General features: G+C 38.4%; 1 protein-coding gene across 1 annotated transcript; it reads right to left on the bottom strand.

Annotated features, from left to right (window-relative positions):
- Positions 1–12,872: 12,872 nt before the first annotated feature.
- Positions 12,873–13,820, bottom strand: LOC128314917 (olfactory receptor 2T11-like). The gene has a single exon (XM_053219649.1). It carries the CDS (start codon positions 13,818–13,820, stop codon positions 12,873–12,875), a length of 948 nt encoding a protein of 315 aa, XP_053075624.1.
- Between the last annotated feature and the right edge of the window lie 715 nt (positions 13,821–14,535).

Genomic DNA, 14,535 nt, shown 5'->3' with positions numbered 1-14,535 from the left:
TAAGAAAACAATCTCATTTATAAATGCACCAAAAAGAATAAAATATCTAAAAACCAACTTAAGGAGGTGAAAGACCCGTACTCTGAGAACTATAAAACATGTGATTTCACTTATATGTGGAATTTAAGAAACACAACAGATATACATAGGGGAAGGGAGAGAAAAATAACATAAAAACAGAGAGGGAAACAAACCATAAGAAACTCTTAAAGACAGAGAACTAACTGAGGATTTCTGGAGGGTAGGTGGATGGGAAATGAACTAAATGGATGATGAGTATTAAGGAGGGTACTTGTAGGGATGAGCACTGGCTGTCATATGTAAGTGATGAATCACTGGGTTCTACTGAAATCAATACTATACTGTATGTTAACTAACTTGAATTTAAATAAGTTTAAAAATATATTGACAAAACAAATGGAAAATGCAAAGATATCCCATGCTCATGTATTGTAAGAACCAATATTGTTAAAATGTCCGTACCACTTAAAGCCGTCTAGAGATTCAGTGCAACTCCTATCAAATACCAACAGCATTTTTCACAGAACTAGAACAAATAATCCTAAAATTTGTGTGGAACCACAAAAGACCTTGAATAGAGAAAGCAAATTTGGAAAGAAAAGTAAAGTTGGAGGCACCACAAATCCAGCCTTCATGTTATACTATAAAGCTGTAGTGATCAACACACTGTGGTACTGGCACAAAAATAGACACATAGATCAATGGAACAGAATAGAAAACCCAGAAATAAATCCATAATTATATGGTCAATTAATCTTTGACAAAGCAGGAAAGAATATCCAATTGGAAAAAGACAATCTCTTGAACATATGGTGCTGGGAAAACTAGACAGCTACATAGAAAAGAATAAAACTTGATCACTTTATTACACTATACAAAAATAAATGCAAAATGGAGATATCTTCCCACATGTGTTAGAAAGGCTAAAGTCACAAACACAAAAAAATTACAAGTGTTGATGAGAATATGGAGAAAAAAGAACCGTTGTGCACTTTTGGTGGGAATGTAAATTGGTGAAGCCATTGTGGAAAACGGTATGGAATTTCTTCGAAAATTTAAAAATCAGATTACCATATGATCCAGAATTTCTACTATTGGATATTTACCCAAAGAAAATGAAAATACTAATACAAAAAGATACAACTTCCCTTATGTTTGTTGCAATATTATTTACCATAGCCAAGATATGGAAGCAACACACATATTCATACACAAAATAATGGATAAAGATGTATATATACATATATATCACATCAAGTCACTTGAACCTTATTAATAGTCCAATCTCTTCCATTCTTTGGTAAATTACTTTGGTACAATTACTTTACATAGACCACCTTTCCCCCAAATACTCCAATTGCTTTTATTTCTGTGCATCAAAGGTGACCCACTTATCCAATGGCTCAGTAATATACAATGGAATATTACAATGAGCCATTGGATAGAATAAAATCTTGCCATTTGCAACAATATGGATAGGTCAAAATGGTATAGTACTAAGTTAAATAAGTCAGACAAATACTATATAAATTCACTAATATGTGGAATTTCAGAACAAAACAATGGGGAAAGAGACAAAAGACAGACTCATACAGTGAACAAACTAGGGGATGTCAGAGAAAGATTGGTGGGGGGAATGAATGAAATAGATAAAAGGGATGAAGAATATACTCATATTGATGAGCACTGAAAAATGTATAGAATTGTTGAATCATTATTTTGTACACCGGAAATTAGTATAACACTGTATTATAAACTTGAAATTTGCTTTGAAAGTAAAGCTCTAGAGTTGGGGGCCAACATGGCAAAGGAAGTAGGGGGAATCCATACTTCCAGCGTCTCTCAAACAAAGAAGTGCTGAAGCCAAAGGACTTTGAACCCCAGAGCCTGGGAGGAAAAGAGACTGAATCTACTAGGAATAAAATGGGAAATCTGGAATAAAGATAGGTGGGCAACTGCGAACTGGGGGAGATAAAAAAAAAAGGCCTCATGGGCACGGAGGGGAGGGGACTGTCTCTCCTTCTGCGGAGAGACAAAGGGAAAATAAAGAGCAGCTAGGGAAGTGCAGGACCTTACGTGGACAGGAGAAAGACCTCGGACTGAGACAGAGAGGCATCCGATCTCTAACTGTGGGGTTTTCTTCAGACTGGGGCCGGCTCCCTGTTCGCCCACCTGGGGGGGAAGGGAGTTAGGCCTGGGTGCGGTTGTAGGTCAGGGGCTCATTCCACAGCTGGAGAAAGCGGTTCCCTCCCTAGAGGGCTGTGCGATAGTACAGAACCTGCCTGCGTCCACCATCCCAGGTGCAGTGGCTGGGCCAAGGGCGCAGTCTGCAGGAGGAAAAGACCGCCCTTTCCTGGAGTGCTGTGGAAAAAAATAAAGTCTGCCTGCATCCGGACCCTAGGACTCGTGATGGTGAGGGCTGCAGCTCAGTCTTCAGTAGGAGAATACAGTCCTCCCTGAAGTGCTTTGGCGCAGACAAAGCCAGCCTGAACCACATATCGCCACACTGAGAGGTGTGCCAGAGCCCAAGGAGCGGGACTTTGAATCCTAGCCAAGCACAAGGTCAGGGAAGATGGCAGAGAGAGAAGGACTGCCCCTTACGCGCCCACAGCACAGTGAGAATGACTCCAATTGAGTCAACAGGATCTGGCTCCGTGGAGAAGAGACTGTGGGATTACCATTTCCGGCCACCCTCCCCCCCCACCCGCCCGCCCCACCACGACCAAGGCGGGGCCTCATGGATCACTCCTGGGGGCCATAGTGGAGGTGGGTCCAGATCACATCAAGCCACGCCCCTTTGCTCTGGGTAACTGCCTATCCACCTGAGCAGCACTGACCCTGCAGACAGTTCCTCCGGACAAACAATGCAGCATTGCCTGGATTAACTCTAGGTTAATTCTGGATATATAGATATATACTCCCCCAACCCATTTCTCCTCCTTATCTCTTCCCTCCCCTAAGCTGTTTACTCTGGTTATCGGTCTGTCTAAACAGACATATTTAACCCAATGTCTTGAAACATGTTCTATACCTCCTGCTTTACACTCCTTTCTCACTCTCTGGAATAATCAAGTCATATAGTTTCTCTGTCTGGGTAACTTTATCTTCATTTCATTTTCCTCACCTCCTCCTTTATTTTCCTTTCTGTCTCTCTGGATTAAGCCTTTCAGTCTCTCTGCCTAATCAATGTTTATTTTTTCTCCCCCCACCCCCATGCCATTCCCGTCATTTTTCTCTTTGTATGTGCTCTTCCATTAGCACAGCCTCCACCCTCTTCTTTACTTGTAGTCAGTGTTTTGGGGTGTTTTTTTAGTCTTTAGGTTTTTGTTTTTGTTTGTTTGTTTCTTTTGTGTGTGTGTTTGCATATTTTTGTCTCCTGTTTGTCTGTCTGTTTTCTTTACAGGGCTACTCCAAGGAACAAATCAATTAATATGAGTAGGGTAATAAAATAACCAAAGTCACAACAACAGAGAGCAAGTAACAATCTCTAAAAAAAACACCTCGTGAAGGGCCAGGCCCTGGACAGTGTATGACCTCCCTTTAATATAGCAGTGCTTGCAAGTACAGAGCAAACAACAAGATTTTAAAACACATAAGGGACAGAAAACTAGCCAAAATGATGAAGCAGAAGAATTCTCAAAAGAAATTCCAGGAAGTAGCGACAGGTAACATATTGATCAAAACCGATTTAAGCAATATAATGGAACAAGAATTTAGAAAAATAGTCATAAAATCAATCATGGGGTTTCAAAAAGCATAGAGGACAGCAGAGAATCTATTGCTACAGAGATCAAGGGACTAAAAAATAGTCACGATGAATTAAAAAACGCTATAAATGAGGTGCAAAATAAAATGGAAGTGGCCAGAGTTGGGATTGAAGATGCAGAGGACAGAATAGGTGAATTAGAAGATAAAACTATGGAAAAAGAGGAAGCTGAGAAAAAGAGAGATTAAAAAAAAATCCAGGAGTATGAGGGGAGAATTAGAGAGCTAAGTGATACAATCAAACAGAACAATATCCAAATCATAGGAATTCAGAAGAAGAAGAGAGAAATCACAGCTGAGAGCTTCCCCAATCTGGGGAAGAAAAAAGGCATTGAAATCCAAGAGGCACGAAGAACTCCCTTTGGACATAACTTGAATGAATCTTCTGCATGACATATCATAGTGAAACTGGCAAAATATAAAGATACAGAGAGAATTATGAAACCAGCTAGAGATAAACAGGTCTTAACATACAAAGGTAGACACAAGAGGGTAGTAGCAGACCTATATACTGAAACTTGGCAGGCCAGAAAGGAAATCTGCAGTGTGATGAACAGGAAAAATATGCAGCCAAGAATCTTTTACCCAGCAAGTCTGTCATTCAGAATAGAAGGAGAGATAAAGGTCTTCCCAAACAAACAAAAACTGAAGGAATTCATCACTACTAAACCAGCCCTACAAGAGATCCTAAGGGGATTCTTGGGAGATCCTAAGGGGATCCAAGGGGTACTCTGTGAGTGAAATGTTGCAAGGACCCCAAAGTACCAGAGACACCACTTCAAGCATGAAACCTACAGATATCACAATGACTCTAAACACATATCTTTCTATAATAACACTGAATGTAAGTGGAATAAATGCTCCAACCAAAAGACATAGGGTATCAGAATGAATAAAAAAACAAGATCCATCTATTTGCTGTCTCCAAGAGACTCATTTTACACCTGAGGACACCTTCAGATTGAAAGTGAGGGGATGGAGAACTGTCTATCATGCTACTGGAAGTCAAAAGAAAGCTGGAGTAGCCATACTTATATCAGAGAAACTAGACTTTAATTAAAGGCTGTAACAAGAGATGAAGAAGGGCATTATATAATAATTACAGGGTTTATCCATCAGGAAGAACTAACAATTATAAATGTCTATGTACCAAATTTAAGAACACCCAAATATGTAAAACAATTAATCACAAACAAAAGCAAACTTATTGATAAGAATGTGGTAATTGCAGGGGACTTTAATACTCCACTGACAACAATGGATAGAACTTCCAGACAGAGAATAAATAAAGAAACAAGGGCCCTGAATGATATATTGGATCAGATGTACTTGAAGATATATTTAGAACTCTGCATCCCAAAGCAACAGAATATACTTTCTTCTTGAGTGCATATGGAACATTCTCCATGATAGATCACATACTGGGTCAGGGTCACAAAGCAGCCCTTAATAAGTATAAAGGGAATGAGATCATACTATGTACACTTTCAGACCACAATGCTATGAAATTTGAAATCAACCACAGGAAAAAGTCTGGAAAACCTCCAAAAGCATGTAGGTTAAAGAACATCCTACTAAAGAATGAATGGGTCAACCAGGCAATTAGAGAAGAAATTAAAAATATATATGGAAACAAATAAAAATGAAAATACAACAATCCAAACGCTTTGGGATGCAGCAAAGGCAGTCCTGAGAAGAACATACATTACAATCCAGGCCTATCTCAAGAAACAAGAAAAATCCCAAATACAAAATCTACCAGCACACCTAAAGGAAATAGAAGCAGAACAACAAAGACACCCCAAGCCCAGCAGAAGAAGAGAAATAATAAAGATCAGAGAAAATAAACAATATAGAATCTAAAAAAAAACAACTGTGGAGCAGATCAATGAAACCAAGAGTTGGTTTTTGGAAAAAATAAATAAAATTCATAAACCTCTAGCCAGGCTTCTCAAAAAGAAAAGAGAAGGGACCCAAATAGATAAAATCATGAATGAAAATGGAAAGATTACAACCACTCCTCAGAAATACAAGCAATTATCAGGGAATATTATGATATTCCAACAAATTGGACAACCTAGAAGAAATGGGCAAATTCCTAAGCACCCACACACTTCCAAAAAACTCAAACAGGAAGAAATAGAAGATTTGAACAGACTCGTAACCAATGAAGAAATTGAATCAGTTATAAAAAATTTCCAAACAAAGAAGAGTCCAGGACCAGATGGCTTCCCTGGGGAATTCCACCAGAATTTAAAGCACAGATAATACCTATCCTTCTCAAGCTATTCCAAAAAATAGAAAGGGAAGGAAAACTTCCATACTCATTCTATGAAGCCAGCATTACTTTGATTCCTAAACCAGACAGAGACCAGCAAAAAAAAAAAGAGAACTACAGGCCAATATCCCTGATGAATATGGATGCAAAAATTCTCAACAAGATACTAGCAAATGGAGTTCAACAGCCTATAAAAAGAATTATTCACCATGATCAAGTGGGATTCATTTTGGGGCTACAGGGCTGGTTCAACATTCACAAATTAATCAATGTGATACATCACATTAATAAAAGAAAAGAAAAGAACCATATGATCCTGTCAATTGATGCAGAAAAAGCATTTGACAAAATTCAGCATAGTTTCTTAATAAAGACCCTTGAGAAAGTTGGGATAAAAGGAAAATATTTAACATTATAAAAGGCATTTATGAAAAGCCCACAGCTAGTATCATCCTCCATGGGGAAAAACTGAGAGGTTTCCCCCTGAGATCAGGAACATGACAGGGATGTTCACTCTCACCGCTGTTGTTTAACATAGTGTTGGAAGTTCTAGCATAAGTAGTCAGACAACAAAATGAAATCAAAGGCGTCGAAATCAGCAAAGATGAAGTCGAGTTTTCACTTTTTGCAGATGCCATGATAGTATACATGGAAAACCCAATAGAGTCCACCAAAAGTCTGCTAGAACTGACACATGATTTCACCAAAGTCGCAGAAAACAAAATTAATGTACAGAAATTAGGGGCTCCTGGGTGGTGCAGTCGGTTAAGCCTCCGACTTCAGCCAGGTCACGATCTCGCGGTCCTGGTCATGATCTCAGGGTCCGTGAGTTCGAGCCCCGCGTCAGGCTCTGGGCTGATGGCTCGGAGCCTGGAGCCTGTTTCTGATTCTGTGTCTCCCTCTCTCTCTGCCCCTCCCCCGTTCATGCTCTGTCTCTCTCTGTCCCAAAAATAATTAAAAACGTTGAAAAAAAAAGAAAAAAGAAATCAGTTGCATTCTTATACACTAATAATGAAGCAACAGAAAGACAAATAAAGAAACTGATCCCATTCACAATTGCACCAAGAAGCATAAAATACCTAGGAATAAACCTAACCAAAGATGTAAAAGATCTGTATGTTGAAAACTATAGAAAGCTTATGAAGGAAATTGAAGAAGATACAAAGAAATGGAAAAACATCCCGTGCTCATGGATTGGAAGAATAAATATTGTCAAAATGTCAATACTACCCAAAGCTATGTACACATTCAGTGCAATCCCAATCAAAATTGCACCAGCATTCTTCTCAAAGCCAAAACAAGCAATCCTAAAATTTGTATGGAACCACAAAAAGCCCCGAATAGCCAAAGTAATATTGAAGAAGAAGACCAAAGTGGGAGGCATCACAATCCCAGACTTAGCCTCTACTACAAAGCTGTAATCATCAAGACAGCATGGTATTGGCACAAAAACAGACACATAGACCAATGGAATAGAATAGAAACCCCAGAACTAGACCCACACAAGTATGGCCAGCTAATCTTTGACAACGAAAAAGAGTATCCAATGGAAAAAAGACAGTCTCTTTAACAAATGGTGCTGGGAGAACTGGACAGCAACATGCAGAAGAATGAAACTAGACCATTTTCTTCCACCATTGACAAAAATAAACTCAAAATGGGTGAAGGACCTGAATGTGAGACAGGAAACCATCAAAACCCTAGAGGAGAAAGCAGGAAAAAAACCTCTGTGACCTCAGCCGCAGCAATTTCTTACTTTTCCCTTTGGGGAAGGCAAGGGAATTAAAAGCAAAAATGAACTATTGGGACCTCATGAAGATAAAAGCTTCTGCGCTGCTAATGAAACAATCAACAAAACTAAAAAGCCACCAACGGAATGGGAAAAGATATTAGCAAATGGCATATCGGACAAAGGGCTAGTATCCGAAATCTATAAAGAACTCACCAAACTCCACACCTGAAAAACAAATAATCCAGTGAAGAAATGGGCAGAAGACATGAACAGACAGTTCTCTAAAGAAGACAACCAGATGGCCAACAGGCACATGAAAGGGTTCTCAACGTCGCTCCTCATCAGAGAAATACAAATCAAAACCACACTGAGATACCACCTCATGCCAGTCAGAGTGGCTAAAATGAACAAATTAGGAGGCTATAGACACTGGAGAGGATGTGGAGAAATGGGAACCCTCTTGCATTGTTGGTGGGAATGCAAACTGGTCGAGCTGCTCTGGAAAACAGTGTTGAGGTTCCTCAAAAAAATTAAAAATAGATCTACCCTACGACCCAGCAATAGCACTGCTAGGAATTTACCCAAGGGGTACAGGAGTGCTGATGCATAGAGCACTTGTACCCCAATGTTCATAGCAGCACTTTCAACAATAGCCAAATTATGGAAAGAGCCTCAATGTCCATCAACTGATGAATGGATAAAGAAATTGTGGTTTATATACACAATGGAGTACTACGTGGCAATGAGAAAGAATGAAATATGGCCTTTTGTTGCAACGTGGATGGAACTGGAGAGAGTTATGCTAAGTGAAATAAGTCAGGCAGAGAAAGACAGATACCACATGTTTTCACTCATACGTGGATCCTGAGAAACTCAACAGAAGACCAGCGGGGAGGGGAAGGGGGAAAACAAAAAAAAAAGTTACGGAGAGAGAGGGAGACAAACCATAAGGGACTCTTAAATACTGAGAATAAACTGAGGGTTGATGTGGGGATGAGGGAGGGGATAGTGGGTGATGGGCATTGAGAGATGGCACCGGTTGGGATGCACACTGGGTGTTGTATAGAAAAAAATTTGCCAATAAATTTCATATTTAAAAAATAATAAAAATAAATTAAAATTTTTAAATAAAATTCAAATTTAAAAATAAAATAAAATATCAAAAAAGAAACCAATTTGACAATAATTTTCATATTAAAAAAGATAGTAAATCTCTAATGTTCTCACCATATCACCAACAAGAAAATAATATTTAAAGTTAAATATGTGTTAATATGCTTTACTGTGGTAAATACTTTGCAATTTATACAGGCACCAATTAATCGTCTTGTACACTTTAAACTTAGGCAACGTTGGGGTGCCTGATGGCTCAGTCGGTTAAACATCCAAATTCAGCTTAGGACATGGTCTCACAGTTCATGGGTTGGAACCCCATGTTGAACTCTATGCTGACAGCTCAGAGCCTGGAGTCTGCTTCGAATTCTGTGTCTCCCTCTCTCTCTCCTCTTCCCCTGCTCTCTGTCTCTGTCTCTGTCTGTCTGTCTCTCTCCTCTCTCTCTCAAAAATAAATAAATGTTAGGGGCACCTGGGTGGCTCAGTTGGTTAAGTGCCAACTTTGGCTCAGGTCATGATCTCTCAGCCCGTGAGTTCAAGCCCTGCATCAGGCTCTGTGCTGACAGCTCAGAGCCTGGAGCCCCCTTCAGATTCTGTCTTTCTCTCTCTGTCCCTTCCCTGCTCACACTCTGTCTCTCAAAAAATAAATAATAAAATCATTTTTAAAAAATAAATAAATGTTAAACAAAAATAAAAAATAAACTTCGGCAATATTAATCCATTATATCTCAATAAAACTAGAGTAAAGCTCATTGAATACACTTGCACACAAATGTAAACATATACATTATCAAATAAAAAAATAAGGAATAGAAAAAAGGGTCTTCTGCAAAAAACAAGGAGCCACATGTGGTAATATCTATAAGAAAAATAACTTCATTTTAGATAACTATACATTAGAAATCATCATCACTGACATTTACTGAACATTTTTATATGCTTAGAAATAAAAATCCAAAGAAAATGAGTTGTCTATTTTCTTATTTGATTTTGAATTTTAGGGAAGTTTTCTCTCTAGGATTTTCTATTTGAATATTTCATCTAGGGGTGCCTGGGTGTCTCAGTCAGTTGAGCATCTGACTGAGGCTCAGGTCATGATCTTGCAGTTCAGGAGTTTGAGCCCTGCATTGGGCTCTATGCTGACAGCTCAGAGCCTGGAACGTCCTTTGGATTCTGTGTGTCCTCTCTCTTTGCCCCTCCCCTTTTCACACTTTGTGTCTCTCTCAAAAATAAATAAGCATTAAAAAAAAGAAAGAAAGAAAATTCCATCTAGTTGAGATCTAAGAGAAAAAGACCTCAAAATTACTTAACCATAATGAATCATCTCTGAGAGTACATCTTCATCTGCCCTATCATAAAAATATATTTTGAGGATTAAATTACATAATCTCTTTGAGAGGGCTAAATTGTACCACTGATGTTTATATGGTACTAATATGTGTTTAGTTGATAAATAAGTTTAGGGAATTTTAAATTTTTAAATACAAAACCACTAAGATGTAATGCAATTCTATCTCCCTAAATATATTAAAGTCTTTATTTTTGTCACTTGGAGAGGATGCTCTCTGAGAGGAGCATCTGTTATTTTTCTTAGTACTAACTTCTTCCAACAAAGTTTATGTTTCCCTCAAAAAAACCAAACAAATGTAAACATATATAGCAGCTTTGAGGTCATTGTTTATTTTATTCCACCAAAATACAAGCTTTTATGATGTATTTTCCCCTCCACTCAAACCTTGAGTTCTTCCTCAAATTTGTTTTTCTGAAGATCCTTCTAATTATCTTGAATAGCTTTTATTCATTATTTATTTATAATTGCTGTGCATTTTCCCATGATATGGATGTACCACAATTTATTCAACCATTATCAGACTGGTTGTTGCCAATCTTTGAGTAAACAATACCACAAAAATTACGCATGTGCAAATGTTAAGTATTAATACTTTTTTATTTCATTTATTTCAGAAAATTCTCCAAAGGGTAATTCCTGAGAAAAAATGTGAAGAAATATATATTTTAATAAGTTGTATTCCAAAAAAATGCATAGCAGTATATATTTATACCAGCACAGCACAAAGATGCCTTTTTCCATACATTATATCCATCAATAGATTTTAGAGTGCTTTCTGGTTTTTGATGAGGTGAGCAGTGTTAAGTAATATATGCTACAATTAATTTGTATTCCCCATGGGCCATGGCTTGCTTGTTATTGTTAATTATGAATTTTGCAATAGATTTCACTCATAAACTTTTGTTATGATTCATATGAGCTAGTATGAGAATCATATCTTTAATCACAGAACACTAAAGAAAACTTGGTCTACATCAAGAGAATCTTGACTTGGGCCTTATTGGGACTAAATAATTCTAACAGAAGTTTATCTCTTTTGTCATGTGAAAGTTGGGATTGCCCAAGATTGCATGGTCACAACGTCAGAGACAAGCCTTTCATGGGTCCCTTCACAGCCCATCATCTCAGTAGCAGCTGATTAGCTTTCCTGCTCATCTCTATGTTCTATCCAGTAGAAGCATCATCCACTCTGGTCATATGCAACAATCTGTGTTTGCATGTTTCCACATGCAGTCATGGGTCTCATCTTGAGAAGTCCAATGCAACTCCCACTAATATTCATATAACCAACGGTAAAACTTTATTCATCTCTATGGGTCACTTGAACCTTATTGTTGGTCCAATCTGTTCCATTTTTTGGTAAACCTTACAATTACTTTACATAGACCTACATTCCCCAAAATACTTCAATTGCTTTCATTTCTGTGCATCAAAGGTGACCCACTTACCCAATTATTATACATGAATTACAGTGTCTCATCAGAGCTTAAAAGTATTCCATAAGGAAAAAGACAATTCTGAATATTTACTGATTCCAGAGAGTCTGTTGAATATATAACATGGCCAAAGGTTACCTTCTCTAGATAGGTGACAAGTAAGTAAAGCTTTTTAAGACATTTATCTTCACTCTAACTTGAGTTCAACTGCCCTTACTGGATGAAGAATCTGAAGCTAGAGCTAAGGAGAGCTTTCAAAGACTTTAAACCAAAAGAAAACTCTTGTGGGGCCTGGGTGGTTCAATTGGTTAAGCGTCTGACTTCTGCTTAGGTCATGATCTCAGGGTTTGTGGGTTTGAGCGCTGTGTCTGGCTCTGTGCTGACAGCTTAGAGCCTGGATCCTGCTTCAGATTTCGTGTCTCCCTCTCTCTCTGCCCCTCCCCCATTTATTCTCTCTCTCTCTCTCTCTCTCTCTCTCTCTCTCTCTCTCTCTCTCACACACACACACACAAACAAATAAATATTTAAAAATAAAAATAAAAAAGAGAAAACCCACTACACTTGCTAATGGTGGCATTATTTTTACTCAAAGCTAGGTACATCCATTTCTGAAGGGAGAATCTTTTTGAACTATACATAAACTGAGTCATGCTAATCTGAGAATGACTGGGAAAATTTATACACAAGGCAAGCAGGGAGAATAGAGCCAACATGTCAAGTTTGCCAGAGAATTCAAGAGAATTATTATTGTTTTTCTTAATAATATCAATTCCTTTTTACATATCAGTCACACTTATTTTTCCTAAGAAGTTTGTACTTCTAACAACAGGAATTAAGAAGACCTGCATCACCACCAACAACAAACAGAGGTAAGACTCAAGAACACTGAGAAATGTCTAAATATTGCAGGTCCAAAAAGGGAAGATTGGAACTTTGTTTATGCTTATAAACTGGTATGAAGAACAGCAGTTAGGTTAATCAATTTTGGAAACAAATGGTCATAAACTGAGAGAAACTTTCTAACAAAGTATTTATGATTGAATTAATATTGTCAGTTATCGATGAGGTAATTTGCTAACAGGGCTACGGCAAAGTTCTTCATGCCAAAAAATGTGGCTGTGGATGATTCTAGAGTCTTTACCCTTAACTCTAGATAGGTATTTTCCACCTTGATATTTATGTGTTCTGTTTAGAGACTGGATGCTTCCTCAGGACTTTATGAAAAGCCCTCACCACATCTTTGTTTCTCAAGCTATAGATGAGTGGATTTAGCATGGGTGTGAGGACAGTGCAAAATACAGATACAGCCTGTTCTTGCTCAGGAGTGTGGGAAAAACCCGGTGTCATGTACATATAAACACATGGTCCTAGATAAAAACTTACCACTGTAAGATGAGATGAGCACGTGGCCAAGGCTTTGTTCCTGCCATGGGAAGATTTTGTATGAAGAACAGCAAGGAAGATGAAAGTGTAGGAAGCCATGATAAGTCCAAAAGGGACAATGATAAAAGCAATGCCCATCGCTAAGACCACCAGCTCATAGGTGGAAGTGTCTTTGCATGAGATCTTCATGATTGCTGGCATCTCACAGAAGAAATGGTGGATTTCTCTGGAACCACAGATAGGTAGATTCATGGTATAGAATGTGTGGGCTGTGGAAGCTAATATGCCCCCAATCCAAGACACTATGGTCATTTGCAGACAGACCCTGTGGTTCATAATGACTACGTATCTCAAAGGGTTACAGACAGCTACATATCGGTCATAAGCCATAAGGGTCAAGAGTATGCATTCAGCACCCCCAAGAGTAAAGAAGAAAAATATCTGGATTCCACAGGCAAGACGTGTGATGTCTTTTCTTCCAGAGAAAAAGTTTATCATCATCTTTGGAACAGTGCTGCTGATGAGGGCCAGATCTATGAAAGACAGCTGGCTGAGTAGAAAGTACATTGGAGTGTGGAGCCTCATGTCTATCCATATGAGAAAGAAGAGAATGATATTCCCAGTGACTGCAGCAAGGTAGATCAGGATGATAATGTAGATAAGGATGCTGACATACTTCATATTGGGGAAGAGTCCTGAGAGAATAAAATCTGTTGTTAATGTCTCATTTTCTCCCTCCATGGCTATGACTGTTCTAGTTGAACCAAAAGAAGAAGACAAGGAAAACAAAAGCAAATGAAATGTTATAGGACCTCACAAAATATTTTTTATTGTTGATAAGTTATTGATATAATGCAAGATAAAATAAAACTCTACAAATTTCAGTGGCTTATGAAAACAAATGTGTTTTCTTGTCCCCATATCTGTGGGTCAGTTTTGCTTTAGGCTGAAGGTCAGGTACAGATATACTTCACCACATGTCTCTCAGTCTGCAGCTTGCTCTTCTCAAGGAAAATAGCAAAAGCTAAACAGGGGCAAGTAGAATCACATGATCTCCACTGAGGCCTGAGCTCAAGATTGACTCTACCATTTCCAACCACATTCCACCAACTAAAGCAAGTCACACACAAAGATCCCAACATCAATAGTGTGGAGAAGTAAGCTCCACATACAGTGAATCATGAGAGCATGAGGAGTGAAGAAGGGGTTGGAAGCAATTAATGTAAGCTATATGTTTCTCAAAACTCATAGACCACCACCCTCAGTTTCATGGTCTTGGTGCTGGGTTTTCAGATATCCCCTTATTTGATTCTTTTTTTTAACTAACTAGTCCCCACATCCAACAGGGAGCTTGAAATTATGACCCGAAGATCTAGAGTCTCATGCTCTACCAACTGAGCCACATATGTGCCCCCCATGATTCAATTCTTAATCTTCTGTTTAACGTGTTTGGTTA

Source organism: Acinonyx jubatus, chromosome A1 (assembly GCF_027475565.1).
Source record: "Acinonyx jubatus isolate Ajub_Pintada_27869175 chromosome A1, VMU_Ajub_asm_v1.0, whole genome shotgun sequence".
NCBI lineage: Eukaryota > Metazoa > Chordata > Mammalia > Carnivora > Felidae > Acinonyx > Acinonyx jubatus.
The sequence above is the reverse complement of the archived record's forward strand: the minus strand, read 5'-3'. Positions and strand labels throughout refer to the sequence as shown.

Excerpts from the sequence above, each read along its gene's own strand:
- LOC128314917 (XM_053219649.1), bottom strand. The coding sequence starts at position 13,820 with ATGGAGGGAGAAAATGAGACATTAACAACAGATTTTATTCTCTCAGGA.